Source organism: Thamnophis sirtalis, unplaced genomic scaffold, assembly GCF_051295495.1.
Source record: "Thamnophis sirtalis isolate CommonGarterSnake01/CBP01778 unplaced genomic scaffold, rThaSir2_p1.2 scaffold_5, whole genome shotgun sequence".
In the NCBI taxonomy this organism is placed as follows: Eukaryota; Metazoa; Chordata; class Lepidosauria; order Squamata; family Natricidae; genus Thamnophis; species Thamnophis sirtalis.
The window spans coordinates 96060212-96082704 of record NW_028261385.1 but is presented as its reverse complement, the minus strand read 5'-3'; the positions used below and the strand labels follow the sequence as shown (position 1 = coordinate 96082704).

Here is a 22493-nt window from a genome sequence, read left to right as displayed (position 1 = left end):
CTCCCAGGCAGGGAGTTAACCATTTGAGCTACAGAGAACGACTCCTTTATCAGCCAGCCAGGGTGGGAGGTATATACTTAAAGTCACAACCCCTGGTATGCCCAAGTATGGGAGGAAGGTCACACTTCCATACCACCTCACTTAATATAATTATACTTACAAAAACTAAGAGCCTTTCCTCACTGCTAAATTAAAGTACTATCCATGGATTCATGGGTCAACAGAAAACAATGCTGAGTTTATAGATTCCATCTCTGTTGTCTCTATTCTAAGTCACTGCCAAATGGAGCTGCCTTGCTTATTCATGTGCAGAATTGGATAAATAAATTGGTTGATTCTTCCAACTTTGCTGCCATCTCTTCTGCATCATCCCAGAGGGAAAGATATCTGACAATCAATGGCACTGTAGCAGAAATGGACTGGCTGCAGAATTTGGCCTTTTCCGTGTTGTTTCCTACTGTACCCCATTCTTTTTATTTTTAACAGATCAGTTTCAAAGGAAGTTGAATCACAAGCAATGCTTTTATTTTAAAACTTCTATGTCAGGGGTGTCAAATTCAAGGCCTGGAGGCTGGATCTAGCCCTTGGAGTGCTTAGATCTGGCCCATGGGGCTGCCCTGGAAACAGCAAAGGACCGTCCTGCAGCACCTTTCTCAGTAAAAATGGAGCTTGGGAGGTAGCCCTCCCAAGCTCCATTTTCACTGGCAGAGGGTTGCAGGAGGCAGTGTCAGCTGGAGACAGAGCCCGGAAGCCAGTTTTCACTGGCAGAGTGCTCAAGTCACCACAGATGCCCCCAACATAAATGATGTCGAGCCATCCCCCCCCCAAGGTCAAACAGAACCCGGATGCGGCCCACAATGGAACCAACGCCTCTATTTATTTATACGGGTCAGAAAGGCAAGCTGCCAGATTCAATGTTCCATACAGGAGATAATTTGAAATAGAGGGAGAAGAGTTGGTCTCACCATTCTATTATGGCAGTTATGGTAGCAATTGGTAGCATCCAGAGTTAAAACATTTATAATGCTGCCAACCAAGCAGTCTTCTGCAACACTTCTCAAATTTTCTAGTTGTGGACCATTATGTTTATCATTCGATTTAGAAAATGCAGAAAACACCCTATTTAGCAACCAACCCAAACCAACCCACTCCTTTTGTTTTCATATTAAATAGCATACTCACAACTCACCAAGGCCTCTTAAAATAAAATATCAAACCCCCAAATTAATCAGAAGCATCTATTTAATCACCTGAATCACTTTATATACTTCTATTCTTAACTTACTGGTCATTAATGTTCTTCAGTAGAGATCTCTCGATTACTAAGGAAGATGTGGATGGAAGATCTCCAGCTTAATGAAATCTCATTTGTAGATTCATTTTTATTTTTGCAAGACGTTTCACTTAATGCAATACATGCAGATTCAGTGTCAAAAGCTGCCCTTGAGACTTATTCACTATAATCACTTTTGACTACACTTGCATGATTTAACAGATAGTTTCCAGCCATTGACATTTTCTCTTGAACTACTTGTCAGGGGTTATGGAGAGGTAGTGTCTAAGATAATGACAAGGCTTTCACAATCTCTTGGCCACCATGGGGATGCAGGGGCGAGATAAAGAATGTGCTCTGGCCCCTGAAAATGGGATGGCTATGGCAGACCCTGGCAGATCATTAGCAGTCCATAGCTCACAAACTTTGAGAATGGCTACTATTGAGGGTGTAAAAGAGCAACACCCAACTATCATGCTGTACTAAATATTATAGGAGCATGTTGTTGGGAGGAAATAATTTACATGCACTTAAGGCACAATCATTAGAACACAAAAAGGCTGTTACTTTGTACTTTAAAAGGTTGCTGAATTGCTTTTCTGCAAATTCAAAGTATCATTATTACAACACTGCTGAGATCAGCTCTTCAAAATGTCAGCAACATAATAGCAAATTAGGCTGACTGGGGACCAGAGAAGTCTGACAACCTGGGCTTCAAATGGTCAGTATGCATCTCTGAGATTCATCCCACTACAGAATATACTGCAATTCTGTACAGCAATCCTAGCTTATTCGACATTCCCTACAGCTATAATTGGATGATGCCAGTTTGACAGGGAAACATTTCTCTAATATCCAGGATGATTCAACTCTGTCTCATTTTTCACCTGGGAATGAGATAAAAAGGAACATGGCAAAAAAAAAAGTTATTGCATTTGTTGCACTGTCAGATGCCAAAAAGATAAAGCTCAATATGTCTGTAGAGTTGGGATTTATGGAGATGCTAATTTCAAATAGATAACCAGCAAACCATTCCAAAATTTTACTAACAATGGCTTCTTTCTTTTAATGTTTGCAAATGTCAGTATATACAAAGTAGAGATGTCTTGAAAGAACAAATGATCATTGCAGCATATTTTTTCATGTAATATTCGTTTTGAGACACCAGTCTATAAATGAATATAGCTTTATTTCAGCAATATATACAAACTAACTTTTACATTATGTACACAAATATATTTTACAAATAATAAATAGAAACAATTAAAGTCAAGATATATCTTCTCATATATAAAACTCCTTTTGGTGATCAAGGGCTGTTGGCGTTGTTTTTTTACTTTGCATTAAAAATCTTCAACTTGTTAAGAAATAGTCTTTTAAATCTCATTCCTGAGAAATTGGCTTCATCCAGAAGAAACGATGTACATCTTTAAAGGTATCCTTCAGCGTTTGCTTGTTTTTCCTGCCTGAATGAAAGACCGATGTGCATCACAATAAAAAAAAATCTTAAAAGAATTGTTTTTAATTTTTGCCACACATTTGTTAACTTTTTTCCTGTAGTAAGAGCTAATGTATTGAACAATCAGATGCTAAAGTGGAAGTATCTAAGCTCAGGCACATCTATGTTTTTATGTATCTTCACAGAAGTAAAAATTATCTTTTTTTTTTTAGTGTACAACTTACTAAACCACTGTGAATATAATTGGTTCTAACTTTGAAAGTCTGCAATTTTGATTAAAAAAATAAAAGTGATGAATTATTTTGACCATGCCAATAAATATCTGCATCAAATACCTCTTTCTGTGTGTCCTTACTTCCTGATTCAACAAAATATATATATTTATGTATTCTCCCAAAGTGAAAGTCTAATACTACATCTTCATATGCGAACATTACCTCAAGAAAAAAAATATTATTTTCCATGTTAGAAACGGTCAAAAAGGGGGGATTATTATTTGTTTGGGATATGGATTTGTGAAAATCATAGGTTTTTGTTGTCATTACTGTCCACAATCAATACAGAAATTTTGTGTCTGGTAACAATATTGTTATAAGCAGCAATATTCCTACAATGTTTATGATACTGATGCTTCTTTTTTAGGGATAGTCATTTGATAAAGATAAGTATGTTTACTATAAATGCATTGGATTCCTTTTTAAAGGAAAAGCATGAGACACAACTTTAGGTATTTTCTCCTGTGGTGCATTTATTGCCATATAAGGAGAATATGGATGGCTAAGTGTTTCCTAAATTTAATTATTTACCTACTGTGAAACAGCTTTCTCTGAGATTTTTCTGACCTACAAAACATCATTATTCATATACCGTATATTGTGGCTTGTAAGCATTTATTGAATAGAAAGTCTAAATATTGTTCTTAATTGCTTATAAAAGTAATTTATAGCCAGCCAAAGCTCCAAAACTGCACATATCAGCTAAATGGACATTGCACAGCAAAACACCCAACTTTTTTATTAAGCAGAACTTAATAAAAAAACAACCAAACACCTTAACCCAAATGCATGTAAAAATAAGCAATTCTTCAATAAATAGGTTTTTTTTTAACACAAGTGCATTCTAAAACAAGAGAGTTGGTATAAGAATTATTGACCTTTGTTCTGAATAATACAAAAATCACCATCTGTGAGAGATTTCTTCTTAATTATAAAAATAAAGTTGGCTTATGTAGTTTTTGGTATATGCTGATCCAGATAAGGAGATCTACCCAGTAGAAGTGGGTTTTACATGCATGCTGCTCATTGAATAAGGAATCAAGTTTGCATTCAGATGTTGATCTGGATGAAGATACTGTCCATCTGCACTTCCGTGTTTCCAGTCAGATGTGAATTTGAATGTATATTGCTAGTCACATTCATGCAAAACCAAATCAAGATTTCAATCTGGGTAAATAATTCCTAGGGCAGTGTCAGCTGACAGTTTTATAGAAGACAGATAATTATGTCAGTACAATCATTCCTGTTTGGTCAGTACTCTGTGGAATTTCCTTCCCAAAGTAGAATGTCTTCACTCATTCATTATCTTGGCCTGGTCTCTAAAAAGAAAAATATTTTTTAAAATCTCAGCGGTTAACATTATTTTCTAAATTAACTGTGTTGGTGACTTCAGACATCTATTTCAGTAATCTGATGAGGTAGCAACAGGTAATGTCTTTAATTTGAGCTATTGGCCCAGATGTCGGGAAGTGTAATTCTATCAGCATTCAACTTCCTAACTAAACTACGTTTCCCAGTTTTCTTCTGAAAAAAAACAAACTCTGAACTTCTGTGTATAGGATGCAATTTAATGGATCATCCATATGTTCCATTCCAAGGAACATAAACCACCTTTCCTTGAGCAAGATGTGAGATTAAAGATTTCTAATGCATTTTACATCTACAAACCCTGAGAGAGTTCAACAAGTAAGCAAAGCAAAGCATATAGGAACAGTGAAATCAATTCCTAACTGCTCTGAGATATGAAGTGTAATGAATACTAATACAGAGAGGCTTTCTACCAAGATTTTATAGATCCTTTCCACAAATCTAATGGCTATATAGGCACAATATACAAAAACAGAAGATTAGCAGAACAGAATTTTATACTCCAAAATACAGTATGCATTCTCAAATAAATATGGTTATCAGATGTGAGATGCAACTATCCAGTTGAGCCACTAGATGGCAGCAAAAAGATGCAGAAAACTTCCAACTCTTTGCTGTGATCTAGAGGTCATTTGGATTTTTGCTACCCAAATCTGATAGCTATAAAGCACTTGTGGGGATAAATATTAATAACACCACTGATTGATGATGATGATATGATGATGATAATGATGATGATGATGATGCTGATAATAACAACAACAACAACAACAATTCAGTAGCACAAATGATCCATTGGAATTTGTGCAAAAATTATAATATTAAAACAGCAACCAACTGGTGGGAACATCAGCCTGAAAAAGTCATCGAAAATCAGATGGTCAAGATCTTGTGGGATTTCCGTATACAAACGGACAAAATACTGGCACATAATACACCAGACATCACACTGGTTGAGAAAAATAAGGTCACAATCATAGACATCACAATACCAAGTGATAGCAGGGTCGCCGAGAAGGAACATGAAAAAACCGCAAAATACCAGGACTTAAAAATCGAAATTCAACGACTATGGCACAAACCAGCAGTGGTAATTCCAGTGGTAATTGGCACACGGTGCTATTCCAAAAGCACTGGAATTACATTTAAAACAGTTAAAAATTGACAAAATCACCATCGGTCAAATGCAAAAAGCCGCACTGCTTGGATCTGCACGCATATTACGAAAATATGTTACGACGTCCTAGGCCCCTGGGTGGGGCCCGACTAGTAACCAATGCCAAATCTGGCAAAACAACTGGCCTCTGTGATACAATTGTATAATAACAACAATAGCAATAACAACAACCCCTCCAAGGAGCTTTACCTTGTCGTGGTGGAAGAGCTTTACCTTGTCATGGTGGAGGGGCTTGCACACTCTAATGATCCTAAGGGCTATGCAGAACAGGTGCAACATATCAGACAGGTCTCAGATGAAGGGCCAGACAAAATTTGCTCCACAACCCATTCAAATATGGTGAATACAAAAAAAAATGAAATTTATGCTGGCCCGGATTAACAAGGGTTCCGTTGGATGCTATGGCTCCTGGGCATTCTGCGCAAAATGAGCTACATGGCTCAATTCCCTCTGCTAGGCAACCAGGGCATGGAGCTGACAATCTACTGGAAGACAAAGTGAAAAACCGAAAAATCTGGACTAGGGAAGAAAACATCTCTATTATGAAAGCTTACTATCAGTCTGAGCCATCAAAATATGGATTTCAAAAATGAATGTATCAGATTTGGAAAGTGAACCACATGGATTGTGATATCAGTGAACAAAGGCTAATGGACCAATGACGTGTAATTCTAAGCCACAAATTTTTCACTACAGCAGAATTAATAGGAATAGAAGAGAAAGCAACTAATGGTCTGAATATACCAACAAAGAAGAGTAACATCAAAAATGATTTGCAGACTCAAAAGCAAACTGAGGAAGAAAGGGAGGAAGAGGATGCTGAAATGGATGAAGATAAAGAACAAGGAAACACTAAAGAACAAACACCAACAGATATTGCTCAATTAGCTGAGAAAATAAAGCATCAAATGGAAAATGCCGAAAGAACACGTTTGCCAAAGCTGAACCAAGTGAACCGGAAAGAATTGAGAAAGGTACTAAAAAAAGTCAATGAGGCTGTGCAAACTATTCAAACCACTACATTAGCTGAAACAAACCAGCTGATGTATGCAGCAGCCTTCATAACCACCAAAGAATTGGGTTTGAAAATACAAAAGAACCAAAGAGGCAAGAAGTGGAAGCCTAAGTGGAAAATTCAGTTGGAATTGAAGATCAAAAAATTTCGTGGAGACTTGAACAACTTGAAAAACCTAAGGCAAGGTCAGCTAAAGAACAAGCAGGTCAAAAGCAGCCTGGAAGTAAGATACAATTTGGAGAATAAGGAGATTGCGGTAGTAATTGAAGAGCTGAAGCAGAGGGTTGTTGCCATTGCTGAAAAGATTAAAAGGTATGAAAACGGAGTAATTCAGTTCAAGGAAAACTCACAGTTCAGATCAAATCAGCACCAGTTTTATAAAAGCTTAGAAAGTAGAGATGGAGTAACAACAAATGAAAAGCCTGATAAAGAGAAAGCTCTGGAATTCTGGAAGAATTTGTGGGAAAACAAGAACCACAACAGAAATGCAAAATGGATCAAACAGATTGAGGATTCTATTAAAGTGCATAAAATGGAAGATGTGAAAATAACAAAAGAAATGGTGCAAAGACAGTCAAAAAAAGTGAAGAACTGGAGTGCACCAGATGAGTTACATGGCTTCTGGGTAAAGGCACTTACAAGTGTGCACAAAAGATTGGCAGCCCAAATGAACCAGATCTTAAAAACACCTGAAAATGATGAATGGATGACAATTGGAAGGACATTTTTGATCCAAAAAGATAAAGAAAAAGGAAAGGACCCTGGAAACTATAGGCCAATCACCTGTTTGCCAACAACATACAAGCTCCTTACTGGTATCATTGCAAACCAAATTTATGGATACTTGGAAAGAAATAACTTGCTTCCTGTAGAACAGAAAGGATGCTGCAAAAATTCAAGAAGAACAAAAGACCAACTGTTGATTGACAAGCTAATCCTAAAGAATTCAAAGAAAAGACGAACCAACCTGTTCATGGCTTGGATGGACTATAAGAAAGCATTTGATTCAGTTCCCCATAGCTGGATCAAGGAATGCCTGAAAATCTTTGGCATCAGCAGCAATATACAAAAATTCATGGAAACTTCAATGAACCTCTGGAAAATGAAGCTTATAGCTAATGAAGAAGAACAGGGTGAAGTTGAAATTAAATGAGGCATTTTCCAGGGCGATTCCCTTTCACCCCTACTTTTTATACTCTCAATGCTACCACTGACAATCACTTTGAAGATGAAGAACTGTGGATACAAAGTTGCAAAGAAAGAGCTGAAAATTTCCCACTTCATGTACATGGATGATTTGAAGCTGCTTGGTAAAACAAAAGCTGAACTGAATTTATTAATTGAAAGCACAAAAGAATTTAGCCAAGACATTGGTATGCAGTTTGGAATTGACAAATGTGCAACAATGGCAACCAAAGCAGGCAAGGTCATAGAAGATGATGGAATAGAACTTGAGAATGAAGAAATGATAAAGGCAGTAAAACCAGAAGAAGGCTACAAGTACTTGGGGATTTTAAAGGCCTCTGACTTAATGCATAATTTCAAGGAATTAACTGCAGCCAAGTACATTCTACGAATTCACAAGATATTAAAGTCCAAATTGAATGGAGGAAACATCATAAAAGACATAAATACCTGGGCTACACCTGTGATTTGATACTTTGCAGGAATAAGTGACTGGACCCAGATGGAGTTGGACAATTTCGACAGAAAAACAAGGAAGCTTATGACAATGAATCATGCTTTGCACCCTAAAAGTGATGTTGACCAATTATATCTACCAAGAACAGAGGGTGGTCGAGGATTCCTACAAGTAAAACAGACTGTGGAAGAAGAAAAACACAGCTTGAATGATTACATCCAGAAAAGTGAAAAACCAATGATTAAGGAAGTAAATAAAGGAGGCCTTTTAAAGACAACTAAGTCAAAAGCTGAATATAAGAAAGAAGTAATTGAGAAGCAAGCTGAAAATTGGAAAAACAAAGTTATGCATAGCCAATATTTGAAAAGTATTAAAGGCGGCTTCCGGTTTGAGGGGGTTTCCTGGTGGGAGCTGGTCGTTACAGCTCCAGAATCCTGGTCGCGTTTAACTGTCAGATGAGCAATCCATCAGCCATCAGACAGCTTGTTTACCTTTTCTTCGGGCCAAGAAGATAAGGTGAGCTGATTGTGCCAGGCAACGTGCCAACTAACTCTCGCAGATTGTCTCTGGGAGGGGGGGGGAGGCCAGCCGACAGCAGAATTGTCTCCGTGCCAGGAATTCCTGCTGCATTAGGAGCACAAAGCAACCCTCAAATCCTCAGAACAAAATTTGATTTACTGAATCCAAGACGAGAGGATCCTGTACATGTGAACTTTTAATTGTTTGTATTAATCCTTAGCTTCATTTTTTTTTTACAAGAACTCCTTCTGATATCTTACTTGCTAAAAAGATATTCAAAATGGTGCCGAGCAGCTTCGTAACACTGTTCGAGCTTTGAATTTCTTCGGAGTTTAAAACTTCAAAGGGAGTGATTTAATACTAAATTAATCAGTAACAGCTGCACAATCGACCAGCACAGACTTATTAATTGGTTGAAGAAGATTAAAACTTGGAATGGCTTCTAAGCAAAACCCTATTCAAAAGCCCCCCCCCCCCCCCGGCTTCAAAAAGCTCGCCTGCCCCTGGCACAAAACTACAGTCATTATTTCCTCCCCTCACAGGCGAACCATTAACTAAAGAAATTTTTCAGAAGGAATTGGCTGAAGCATTTAAAAATCATGTAGTTACGATGGAAACAAAATTTAAGCAGGAGATATTCGTTGCACATAAAGAACTGTCTGATAAACTTGAGACTCGGGTTCAGAAGATCAGGGATGATATGTTGGGGGTTGTTAATTTGACGAGGGGTGTTAGATTTTGGTGTAATATGATTGCACATGTATACTGTTTTCTCTTATTTTTTCTTTAAAACTAGGATATGTTAAGTATATTGTTATGGAAGTATAAATACCATCAACATAAGATTGGAGTTTGCTCAGAAGCGGAAATACACCAATGAGAGGAAGAGCGGGAAACAGAAGGGAGAAGAGGGATGGGAAGAGAGGGATAGGCGGGGGTAGGGGGGAAGATGGGGAGGATAAGGAGGAGTGGAGTGTGGAGAGAGGAGAGGCAGAGGGGAGGGGGAAGTAGAGTAGGAAGGGATGCTGGAGGGAAGAAAGGAGGTAGGAGAGAGGTAGAGGAAAGAGGTGTGTGGAGAGCAGAAGAGCTAATAATGGGTTTTTATCTTTTGGGGTGTTGATGACAAGAGGAACTGATGTAATTGCTACTTAATATAATAGGATACTGGCTATGTAATAGTATACATGTGATTGTATGTTATGAAAATGGAAAATAAAAAAGTATATTAAAAAAAAAGTATTAAAGGCAAAGCTGACCAAAAGCTAACTTGGAACTGGTTAAGATCAGGAGCACTGAAAAAAGAAACCGAAGGCTTTATTTTGGCAGATCAAGAACCAGCCTTAGCCACAAAGGCAAAAATTCAACATGTTGCCACCAACAGCAAATGTCGCTTCTGTAATGAGAAAGACGAGACAGTCAACCACTTGATCAGTGGATGCAGCAAAATTTCACAAACTGGCTACCTACAATGCCATGACTGCGTTGCTAAGATGATTCACTGGAAATGTTTGCAGCTTCCTGCAATAACATCAGCAAAACTGCAAAAAACTGTTCTACTCAGAACATCTTATATTTTAAGAAGGTACTTGGTTGATACCTAGGACGCTGGCAGCAAACCGTATCAACCATTAGCACCAGTCACTGGTATTTGTAATGCATTTTTGAATGTTCAGTTGGCTGAGTTTCATGTCAATAAAGTATATAATAATAAATTGCAAACTATTTAAATTCCTTCAAATCTCAAAGCTATCAGAACAGTGTGCAGACACAAAGTACAGAATATTTTTTTAAAAAAATCACAGGGTAAATGATGTACTTAAAGCCCTACCCTTTCTACCTATTCTAAACCACAAATATATCTATCACATCCCTGTATTAGCATTATGAGAAAAACTTTTGGCTAGTTCTCTCATGTGCAGAATTCTGCTCTCAGAAGCAGAAGGGCTTCATCTACATCATCTTCATAAGAAAACTCTTTATGACTTGAATAGTGGGTTACATGCAAGATACAGAGATCTACTGAAATCTATTTTCCCATTTCTCCTGGAATGTGCAGAAAACATCTAAGTCCTTTGTTACCTCCCTAAAATCTAGGACAAGCAATACTTTCCTGAGGACAGAAGCTTTAGTGACGTTCTGCTGAAGTTCAGATGTAGCTTCAACATGCCAATTTAGCTGCCTCTCTATTTCTTAGGAAATTATTCAGGCTTTGGTAAGAGCCATACAGTCTGTGAAATTAATGCCTGCCTTGTTTCTTCTGCATTTTATGATTGACAATGGATTCTGTGCAAGACACTTATAACTACCTAGTTTTAGAACTAAGTTATATATCTAGCACAACCATTCATCAGCTCTGTTTCTTCTTCCCATATCCAGGTGGAAGACTGTAGTTTGAATAGGATCTGAATAGAGTCTGTCATCTGCACCTCTATAACTGTCTGGTTTGATTCTGCAACCCAACAAGACAAGACACAGACTTCAGAGGATAATTAGAACTGCAGAAAAAACAATTATTACCAACCTGCCTTCCATTGAGGACCTGTACACTGCATGAGTCAAAAAGAGGGCTGTGAAAATATCTACAGACTCCTCACATCCTGGATATAAACTGTTTCAACCCCTACACTCAAAAAAATACTATAGAGCAGTGCACACCAGAACACAAGAACAGTTTTTTCCCCAAACACCATCACTCTGCTAAACAAATAATTCCATCAGCACGGTCAAATCATTCACTAAGTCTGCACTACTATTAATCTTCTCATCGTTCCTATCACCCATCTCTTCCCACTTATGATTGTGTGACTGTAACTTTGTTGCTTTTATCCTTATGATTTATATTGATTGTTTCCTAATGTGATTTGATTGCTTATTTGTACCTTATGACTATCATTAAGTGTTGTACCTTATGATTCTTGATGAATGTATCTTTTCTTTTATGTACACTGAGAGCATATGTACCAAGACAAATTCCTTGTGTGTCCAATCACATTTGGGCAATAAAGAAATCTATTCTATTCTATTCTATTCTACTCTACTCTACTTTATCTCTCCCCAAAGTTAAGACAATATCCTGAACACAGAAAACTGTTCAAAGCATGTTAGAGGAAATTGTTAATTTCCACTATGTGTCTAATGTTCACATGGTTTATATATAGAATTCCCTTTATCACTGCAACCCAGCCTGCAGCAGAAAAAGATCAGAAACAGAAAGTATGTTACACAATTTTCTGTCCAAAGCACTTGCCTCTTACTATTTGAGAACAATGAAAGAATTCTTACCATGAATCTGTGTCATTATGTTTTTTCATATTGCATCTCATAAATTCTGCAGCTTTACCCCCTTTTTGGAGAAAAGAGGATCCATTCTGTGAGCAGAACATCACCCTGCACAATAAAGAGAACTGCTGAAGTAGCTATAAACTTATCATCCAAAAAGCCATATTTCATTATCTCAACTATATTTTAAATGTAAAATAGAAGTTCTGACAAAGCATTGTTTAACTGATTGTTAGTCCAAAACTTTAAAAGAACAATTATCTACTATGTTTTTATAATATTCATTTGCAGTTAGATGAGTATTTATCAGATATGCCTATCAGAACTGAACTGTTTACAAATAGGAAATCATTATTATCAAATCAATCATAGCCTACAAGCAAAATAAGATCTATAAATACGTGCAGAATCAATAACTCAATCTGATCCATATATTAAATACAAAAAAATGCCACCAAATGCATAATGTACCACATATCTGAAAAAAACTAGGCATATTTCAAGGCATTTGATCTACAGCTTCTCCATCAGTTTTTGTAATTCTGGATCAATTTTACTATTCAAGAAAATTTCCCAACCTCCCATGTAGGCAAAGGCAATTACAAGGTTATTTGTGTTACCGTAATATCTCTGTACCATGACATTAATAAGGGTATCCTGGGCAAAAAGATATTTCCAACGTCACTTTTGTTTGTTTACTATGCACCTAGTACTCTAGAGAACATATCATTAACTTCTAAGATACAGATGAGAGTTGGAAAATTGTCATGCTGCTTCATAGTATTGAAAGGGAGAGTGAATTATTATTATTATTATCAGCAATAAATTAAAGGTTAGTATTATTTATAGTGATTCGAAGAGGCTTTGTGAGTTGAAACTAGAGCATTCTGGTTGTGAAATAGGGAATAGTCATGTCCTCTTCCTTGTTGTATCTGTTCCCATTTGCATAAGTAAGCTGTTAATGGAAAGAAGACAATGAAAAACATTCTCCTCCATGAAGTAAGTGCCTTGGAAGAACAAAACTGAACTCAAGATAATCAGTAAACTTGGATGGTGACAAAATGATTGACCACAAAAAAAATAAAGAAAAAAAATAAACTTACTTTTTCTGGGTTTCTCCAGCCTTGATTCTGACTACTCGTATGCTAAATTCAGGGGTATCCCACCATCTCAAACTGAAAAAAGATTCTTTTTCCCACTGAAGTTTTACTATAAGCAGTTCTCCAATATCAACTTCAGTACACACCAGGAAGGAACTTGTTTTGTTAGTGGAGATCTCAGGCCTGTTTTAAAAAAGAAACCACATACAAGTTCAGTCAGTGCTTGTCTTCAACTCACCTCAGGAGCCTATTCCTTTTTCAACAACAGATGCCATTTCCAACAACTTCCATTACTTGGTTCTTACCTGCTAAATTTCAGATATACCAGCCCAACCTCCCACATCTTGTCCTCCATTCCACCACCATTGTCTCTCCTGATTTCTCTAATCCTGGTTAGCAGCTACTACATCCATCCAACTTTCTTCCCTGACCAGCTGAAAAGCCCTCCAAGATTTCTCTTTTCCTCATCACTTCATGTTCTCCTTCTACCTCAAGAAGTTCCTTGCATAATGACATGAGTTATTATAATTAATTTAAATATTGTTTTGATCCGACCTTTGAATCTTTTCGATGCAGACTCACTCCTTTTCAGAGTGGTAGCCCTTGGCATGCCAGTTAAAAGCTGGAATAACCTGTTACCCAAGCAAAGTTGGCCTGCTATTATAAATGTTCATTTCCTTACTTAGTATTCTCCAGATATGATACCACTCTAACACAAGAGACTGCTGGAAATGGAAGAGCTGAACTCTCAATATATTTGGAGGGCACTGGGTTGGGGAAGTTGCTATAATCTTCATGGAAGCATTCATATAAAGTTCAAAGAGAGGTATCTCATGAAGCATCAGTTTTACTTATTTGTCCAATTTATATAGCTGCCTATTTCACAAACCTCTTCTTTTCAGATCCCTTTCATTCACAGATACGTACATGCCCATTAGATGCCAAGATAGTAGCTGGCAACAGAACTATGGGTGACTGCAAATTGAGATAATTCAGATTAAAACATACAACCTGTAATCCCATTCTTTATTACGCCTGCTAGATCCCATGCTATATCCAACATGAGTGGTAAACGCCAGTTATATATACTTTTAATTTCAAACATTTATCGGGGAGCTAGAATGCGCCAATAGGAATTCTTAGAAAATAACAGATTTTCAACCAGAGAGCATTTTACCAGATTGGCTTTTAACAAATGACTGGTTTGTGGCACGTGATCATTAAACTATTAGATCTTTCATAGGTGTTTTTTTTTTTTTTTTTTACTGCTGCTTAGCTCCTTGCCTTTGTAAGCAAAGGGTTTAATCCTAGGGTCATCAGATACGTATTTTATTTCACCCAAGCAGAAATGCATCATGGGTAGCCACCATTTGTACAGCTTTCTATATACAAATGTACATTTCCAAACAGAGCAACTGGACACAATCAACTTTTCCTTCTTTGTGCTTACGGGGTGTGTCAAAAGCATAAATATTATCTCTTTTGCACACTTCCTTGAAAGGCGGTGGGTAGGACAAAAGTGACACTCACTTCTCTCATACATATTTTGCATAAAATACAAAAAATTAACTGAGATTCTAAAAGACGGAACAATTAGGAACAATTAAATGGAACAAAATGTACATCATCCTTCAGTGAAAACCCTCAATGTGCCCATGCAGGAACCATTCTCAAATGACTCTGCAAGCAACTTCTGCAGCCAATAGGAAGATATTTTAAAATGCAACAGTATATTGATAAATGTGTAGGCAGCTGTTTCAGCTGATACTCACATTACAAACGGTATGTTCTCACTTTCCTTCTTGGTGCCATAAAAAGAAATAAGAAATGGTTCATTTCTCTTGGTAATGTTCAATTTTCCAAAAAAATGTATCTTGACCTGGAAATGAAAGACTGAAAGCAAAATATGCAAATATTATTAATAAATTCTGCTGTTGTGTGCTTAAGAATGGAAAGTAATTTTGTAGACATTTCTTAAGTTTTTTAAAAGTTGCCCTGCCCCCCAAAACAGGAGGGGGGTGGTATAAAATGCTGATATTCTCCATCTAATTTCCCACAAAGTCAGAAGATCAGATCAAAGTATTATTTGGGAATTCTGTACTGCAATACTAAGTATGGTTATATGAGATAAAGATGTTTCTTCCTATTACTACAATGGATTAATTCTAACTATAAATTATCTAAGTATAAATTCTATTCTGCAATAATGTAAAAAGCATCCAGTTATAAATCCGAATGAAGGGTCTCTTATTATGAGATTTTGAAGTATATGCTGGAAACACCTCCCCCCCAAAAAAACATTTATTATATGAAAATAATTGAACCGTTGCTATTTTAATAAATAGCACTGCAAATAACAGTAGCATCAAATAACATCTTCCTATGGCAGTCCTTGGGAAGGACTCAGATAGATAAAAATGCCAAATCTAGTCTAAACAGCTGGCTGATGTTCAACAACCATATGAATACATATACTTATAGACTCCACTCTAATAATTCTTAGGTCCTTGGTTAGGACTTCAATTCTACAAGTCTTAGATTGTGAATCTAACTGTAGATTACTCACACATAACAACAACCTAATATCAATAATGGATGGTCTCATCGAGCATTAGGAATTGATATTGGCTACTTTGGGGGATCCTGCCTCAGAATATTTGTATTTGCTTACAAAAAATCAGGCCACTGGATTGATATTCGAACTTACTATGCACCTGAGAAATACAAACACTATCACATTTGATATGAACTGCTTAATTTTCAATTTCAATAGTAGGATTAATTAAAACAAGTGCCTCATTTGAATCTAGTAAGTCTATCGTTCTTAAATTTATAATGAAATCAGACTTTGATCAAGAAGAATGTTATTATTTCAATGAGGTCTGCGAAAGAGTCCTTTCTGTTCAATTTGTTCTGAAATTAGTTTGTTTTCACTTGCTATATTCCATCAGTGGCAAACTCATGACCTAAAAATAAAAGGTTTGCAGCAGATCACAAATACCTTTATAAGGGGCATGTGCACGGGTCTTCAGATACATTTTGCTGCTCTTCTTGCTTCCCACTCTTTTGACTTCATACCCTAAATTGTTGCAACGGTTCTTTCGGCAGCTCAAGCAAAGCCCTCTTTCAAATGTTTCTTTTGAATTGCATCGGTACGCCATGATTGGTTTTTCTTCATACAAGAGGGAATCAATGAAGAGGTGGATGGAGCGTTCATGAGAGCATTTCACCAGCTGATCAGACTCTTAGGGGGGAAAAAATGACACAAGCTGTACAACAAAGAGACGCATTTCTATTGTTCAGCAATTACGATAAGCAAATCGGCACCAGACGTTCTCCAATGTAACAAATTTGGTGAGAATTCTCTCACCCTCGGAAAATTGTGAAGAAAATGTTCATTTTTAGTCACACTGAATGCCATTGTTTTTCTTCACTGCTTCTTCAGTACTATTTCACTCTACTTGGCTGCTATTTTCCCTTTCCTGCATTAAATCTTATCAATAAATGTAAAGGTTGCCCTCGCACATGTGTTGTTCCCGACTCTAGGGGCGGTGCTCATCTCCGTTTCAAAGCTGAAGTGTTAGCACTATTCAAAGACGTCTCCATGGTCATGTGGTCAGTATGATTAAATGCCGAAGGCGCACGGAATGCTGTTACCTTCCCACCAAAGGTGGTTCCTGTTATGGCTCGGCAGGAGAGCCGTTGGAGCTGCCGCCAGACTCCGACAGCGAGGGGTCTTATGAGTCGGCTTGGAGGAGGGTGTCGACTCCAAGCAGGGCGAGGAGAGACTGGTTGGCCACCAGGTGGCGGCAGAGCATTGGATCAGAGGGAGTGTTCAGGAAAACACTTGTGAGTTGTTTCAGGATGCACCCCGTCAAAGACGGAAGGAACAACTGCGTAATTGTAGATGACTGTGCTTAGCTGATGCTGATTAAGATCCTCTCCCGATTATAAAAGGGACAGTTTGTGCCACGCCCTGTTTGTAGGAGTCAATGTTCTCGTTCACGAATTAAGAGAAACCAACTTGGAGAAGTAGGTTTGCTGTGAGAAGCCTGTTTGCAGTGCTACGTATGTTTATAGGACTTTTTGCCAGAGTGATTATCTCTTTGTTTATTTTGGGCTTGCAGGCAACAAGAGTCTGAACTGATTAAAACATTCTTTCGTACGTCTGTTTTGGCTTTCGTTCCTGGATGGAGAAAGGGGGGGGGGGTCAGAACAGTTCCTATTTTCTATTTGCACTTTTACATGCTTTAGAACTGCTAGGTTGGCAGAAGCTGGGACAAGTAATGGGAGCTCACTCCGTTATGCGGCACTGGGGATTCAAACTGGCAACCTTTCTGATTGACAAGCTCAGCGTCTTAGTCACTGAGCCACCGCATCTCTCTAATCTTATCAATAGTGTCCTCCAATTAGGAATTATACAATACTGGTGATAATAACCACAATGATCTATAGCTCATTGTATTTGCTACAATAAGGAAGATAGGGAAGATATTAAGGGCAGTCCACACCAGGGGTGGGAAACTATGACTTTTTATGATCTATGGACTTCAAATCCCAGAATTCCTGAGCCATTCTGTGAGTTGACGTTCACAGATCATAAAAGAGCCTAGATCCCCATCCCTGGTCTAGACTGAATATCTGAGCATAACAGTGGACATCTATAACTGACTACACATAGATAAGCACAACCAATCATATAGTTTTGCCTTTTACATGCTACACTGGATCAGCTATCACTATAGCCAAAGTATCACATGCATATCTTTGGAATGGGGCCACTCAGATTTGAAAACTTACCTTGAAAGCCTTTCTCAGCAATCAGGCGCAGGGCTTCAGCTAAATTGCAACCTGGCTGGAAGCTACCTCCGTTGGGATAGATATCAATGTGGCCCACCGGTTGCTGTATACCAATGCTGCGATCTGGGGAGCCTCTGATGTAAGTATGCAAGACATCCACAAAGACAGCATCATCTGGAGAAAGGCGCCTAGACGCCTCAGCGTATTCAAAGAGGGGCCCAGCAGGATCTAAACCTTAAGGTGACAGAGTAAAAGAAAGAGACATGTTATTGGTCCCCTGACCTTTGGATGCCATTGGTAGCATCATGATAAAATTTGCAGACATGGTCCATATTTTTATTTATTATTGGTGCCAAATTTCCTATCAATATTATTTTTGGTTTTACAATTTTTTGGGTTTTACAATTTATTGGGTTTTACAATGCTGTCTGGCAAATGAGAAATGTATCTATATTTTGCCTTTATTCTTTTTATGAATAACTTGAGTCAATAAACATATATAATACACCTTCCTCTGCTATTTTCCCCATAACAACCATGACAGGTAAGTTGGGCCAAAAATGTGTGGTCTTAAAGCCACGCAGCTGGCTTTCATGTTTAAGGTGGGACTAGAACACCTGATCGCCTAGTTTCTAGTCTGGTGCTTTAGCCACTACACCAAACAGCTGTCCTGAAGAAACAAGGAAGGAAGTAGGCTGTACTTTTAGAATAAACAACAAGAACTCAGCTATAATTGGACAGTGCCCAAAACAGCATGCAATACTCAAATTTATCAGTCAAAGTGAAGCCCAAGGTACTCTGCCCAAAACAAACTTTCATAAAAATATATATAATCCTTGACTTACAGCATTTATTTTGTGACCACTCAAAATTACCAACAGCACTGGAAAAAAGTGACTTATGACCATTTTTCATGCTTGTAACTGTTGCAGCATCCCCACAGTCACGTGATCAAATTTTAGACTTTTGGCAACTGGCAGGTATCATAGGTTACATCAGTGGTCTCCAACCTTGGCAACTTTAAGACCTGTGGACTTCGACTCCCAGAGTTCCTCAGCCAGCAAAGCCAGCAAAGCTCTGGGAGTTGAAGTCCACAGGTCTTAAAGTTGCCAAGGTTGGAGACCACTGGGTTACATGATCACCTTTTGCAACCTTCTGACAAGCAAAGTCAATGGGGAATCGAGATTACTTTAATGACTATGTAACTAACTTAACAACTGCAGTGATTCACTTAATAACTGTGGAAAGAAAGGTTATAAAGTGGGACAAAATTCACTTAACTGTCTTGCTTAGCAGTGGAAATGTTGGGCTCAATTGTGGTTATTACTTGATGACCACCTGTAATGGTTTATTTATTTATTTGCTGTACTATAAATGCTTTAACATTTCAATGTTATTAAAATTCAAATATAAAGAAGTTTAAAGAAAAAAAAGCATGAAAAACTTTTCATTGATACAGAACAAAACCATGAAAGGATTGTGCAAATGTTATATAAATGCTTTAAATATTTCTGAAATGTCAAGTACCTCTTCTAAAAAAATTCAATTTCCAGCATTTATAAATGAATTGCATGATTGTCTGCAAAGGCAGTTAATTCCAAAGTTATAATTAAGGCCTCAAATAAGTACCCATTTAAACCAAAAGCTTAAGATTGCCATCCAAATAGCTTATTTTACAGGTCATGTGTTGCTTTTATAAAAGCAGAAATCCTCAGTTCATAAATCCTACTGAAGCCAATGACTTCCCAGGACAAAGATTGCCACTAAGGCACTTACTTTTTTTTGGGGGGGGGGGGTGTTGTGATTTTTGAGGAGGAGGATTTTTAACACACAATGGCTCTTTACAATCTTGAGGGGAAAGCAATGATATGTATGCTGGAAGATACACAGTGTTCATTAGCTCCTCATTTCATAATAGTTGCCATCAACATATGCCAGAATGGTATGTTAAAATATTTAGTGCTCTGAAAACTGTAATTCCCCTTCTAGTTATTATTCTGATAGTAATAATGATTTGTGTACCTGTAATTCTATTAATCTTTTTACTGGTCAGACTTCCAGCAATGCCAGCAACGTGGGCACCAAGGCTGTATCCCAGCAAATGGACGTTGTTGAGAAAATAACCGAACTGCTCCTGAGAACAATCGTTTTTTAAAAAGATTAAGCTTCAAATTCAAATTTTAACTTGCTTGATATTCAAAAATCAAATTATCAGTTTCACTTCAAGGACAAAAATATCATAGTAGCAGCAGGAAATCTGCACTGTTTTATATAAAATGTAAATACATAAAAATCTATGTAAGACAGCTAAGGGACAAAACTTGAGAGCAGCAAAAGAAAAGTGGATTTTTTAAAAAGTTTTTTTTTTTGCTTAAAGCATTTATAAAAACTTCTAATACATTTTTCTAAATTATTGATAACTCAGCCTTCTCCATCAACACGATGCCCAAAGCAGCACATTTTAAAAAAAAGTTTAAGTATAAATACGTTTACAAACAATAAATGTTGTCACAACAAAAATAAATAGAACAGCAGCCAGAAAAGAAAATATAATCCACCAGTGCTCAACATCCTACCAAAGGGCTTTATTTATAAGAAGAACATTTATGCCAAAGGTATTAAAAGAAGATAAGCATTTCTGATGAGAAAATAATAATTTATGTTTTAGAAAGATGGATGGATGAATTTGGATATGGAGATACAATGAAAAATATTTTCCTAGAGATACTGCATGCTAGCAAATGTGTACACTTATCCTCTTATGGGATCTGGCTCGAGGGGAAGTGAGCTCCGTTTACAGCCTGTTATCTACAAAATGTAAAATATCAGAACTAGTTTATGCTCATGTTTACTCTCCACTGAAAGAGGTACTCGGTTTGTGTCTATGTGGCTTGGTGGCTAAGATGCTGACTTTGTCGATCAGAAAGGTCGGCAGTTCGAATCCCAGGCCCTGCGTAACACAATGAGCTCCCATTACTTGTTCCAGCTTCTGTCAACCTAGTAGTTCAAAAGCATGTAAAAATGCAAGTAGAAAAATAGGAACCACCTTTGGTGAGAAGGTAACAACATTCCATGTGACTTCGGCATTGAGTCATGCCAGTCACATGACCATGGAGACATCTTCAGACAGCACTGGCTCTTTGGTTTTCAAATGGAGATGAGCACCGCCATCTAGAGATGGGAACTAGCACACATGTTGGAGGGGAACCTTTAACTTTACACACCTGCCTAGGTGAGGAAAGAAGGCCACCTGCAACCATTTTAACATTTTAAGTGAACTTCCCAATGGCTCTAATCCTTTGTGAGCATTATCAATAGCCATTAAAAAAAAATCAATGTCTGCTTTCCAACGATCAGCACCACCTCATTGCTGCCAAGAACTGAATTTCAGATGAAGACAGTTCTCCACTCCAGATCATTTGAAGTTATTAGTTTATTAAATTTATATGGCTGCCCATTTGCAAGAACTGATTCTGGTTGTAGCTTGTTACATCCAAAATTTACTGAGAACAGCTTCATGCATTCAGAAGGCAATTTGAAGGGGCTATATTATAATGCTGGAATTAAGGAGACTGTAAAGGAATGCATGGAAGTTAAGCAGCACTGTATTAAGAATACTTTCAGGGATAGCTGGGATAAAGGTAAAGATAAAGGTTCCCCCACACATGTGTGCTAGTTGTTTCCGGCTCTAGGGGGAGGTGCTCATCTCCGTTTCTAAGTCGAAGAGCCAGCACTGTCCGAAGACGTCTCTGTGGTCATGTGGAAGGCATGACTAAATGCCGAAGACAGATGGAGCACTGTTACCTTCCCACCAAAGGTGGTTCCTATTTTTCTACTTGCATTTTTCCTTGCTTTTGAACTGCTGGGTTTGCAGAAGCTGGGACAAGTAACAGGAGCTCACTCTGTTACACGGCACTAGGGATTCGAACCACTGAACTGCTAACCTTCTGATCGATTAGCTCAGCATCTTAGCCACTGAACCACCCTTATAGGCTAATTTTCAGCAAAGCCATAATAGTTTGAAAAAGACACAGCAGCTTTAACAATCCATATAGCAAGCTTTCATATATTCCTGGGTGTTTCAAGACCTTATTTAAGAGGCTTTGAACAGCAATACTGTGTATTCATCACTACTCAGCAGAGGGCATGTCTGGCGCGAGTATATAAGCAAACATTAAGGTATCTTCATCCCTTATCTACAAAACTGATACCTAAAAGGCTTGACATCACTTGCATTTGATAAAGGAATTCTCGACTTAAAACAATTTTTTTTAGTTAGTATTCAAAGTTTTTCCAAGACACTGAAAAAAGTGAATTATGACCATTTTTCACACTTACGACTTGCAGCATCCCCATGATCATGTGATCAAAATTCAGATGCTTAGCATGTCTTTGGTAACCTTCTGACAAGCAAAGTCAATGGGGAAGCCAAATTCACTTAACAACTATAATACTAACTTAATGACTGCAGTGATTCACTTAACAATTGTGGCAAGAAAAATTGTTAAATGGGACAAAACTTACTAACAACTGTCTCACTTAGCAAGAAATGTTTTACTCAATTCTGGTCATAGGGACTTACCTAT

General features: G+C 37.6%; 1 protein-coding gene across 3 annotated transcripts in view; it reads right to left on the bottom strand.

Annotated features, from left to right (window-relative positions):
• Nucleotides 1–2445: 2445 nt before the first annotated feature.
• LPL (lipoprotein lipase) overlaps nt 2446–22493 on the bottom strand; it is a 37192-nt gene continuing 17144 nt past the window's right edge. The window contains exons 4-11 of one of the 3 annotated variants that reach the window (XR_001313452.2): nt 19930–20041; nt 17908–18141; nt 16109–16351; nt 14880–15000; nt 13111–13290; nt 12011–12115; nt 3886–4326; nt 2446–2739 (exon numbers count right to left, since the gene is read on the bottom strand). Coding sequence is in view for 2 of the 3 variants with exons in the window: in XM_014064986.2 (XP_013920461.2) it covers nt 2703–2739; nt 12011–12115; nt 13111–13290; nt 14880–15000; nt 16109–16351; nt 17908–18141; nt 19930–20041 (1032 nt within the window). In the remaining variant the exon portion in view is untranslated. Of the gene's footprint in view, nt 2740–2845; nt 4327–12010; nt 12116–13110; nt 13291–14879; nt 15001–16108; nt 16352–17907; nt 18142–19929; nt 20042–22493 lie in introns of those variants that run through there. The other 2 variants (XM_014064986.2, XM_014064987.2) reach the window with 2 other exon arrangements.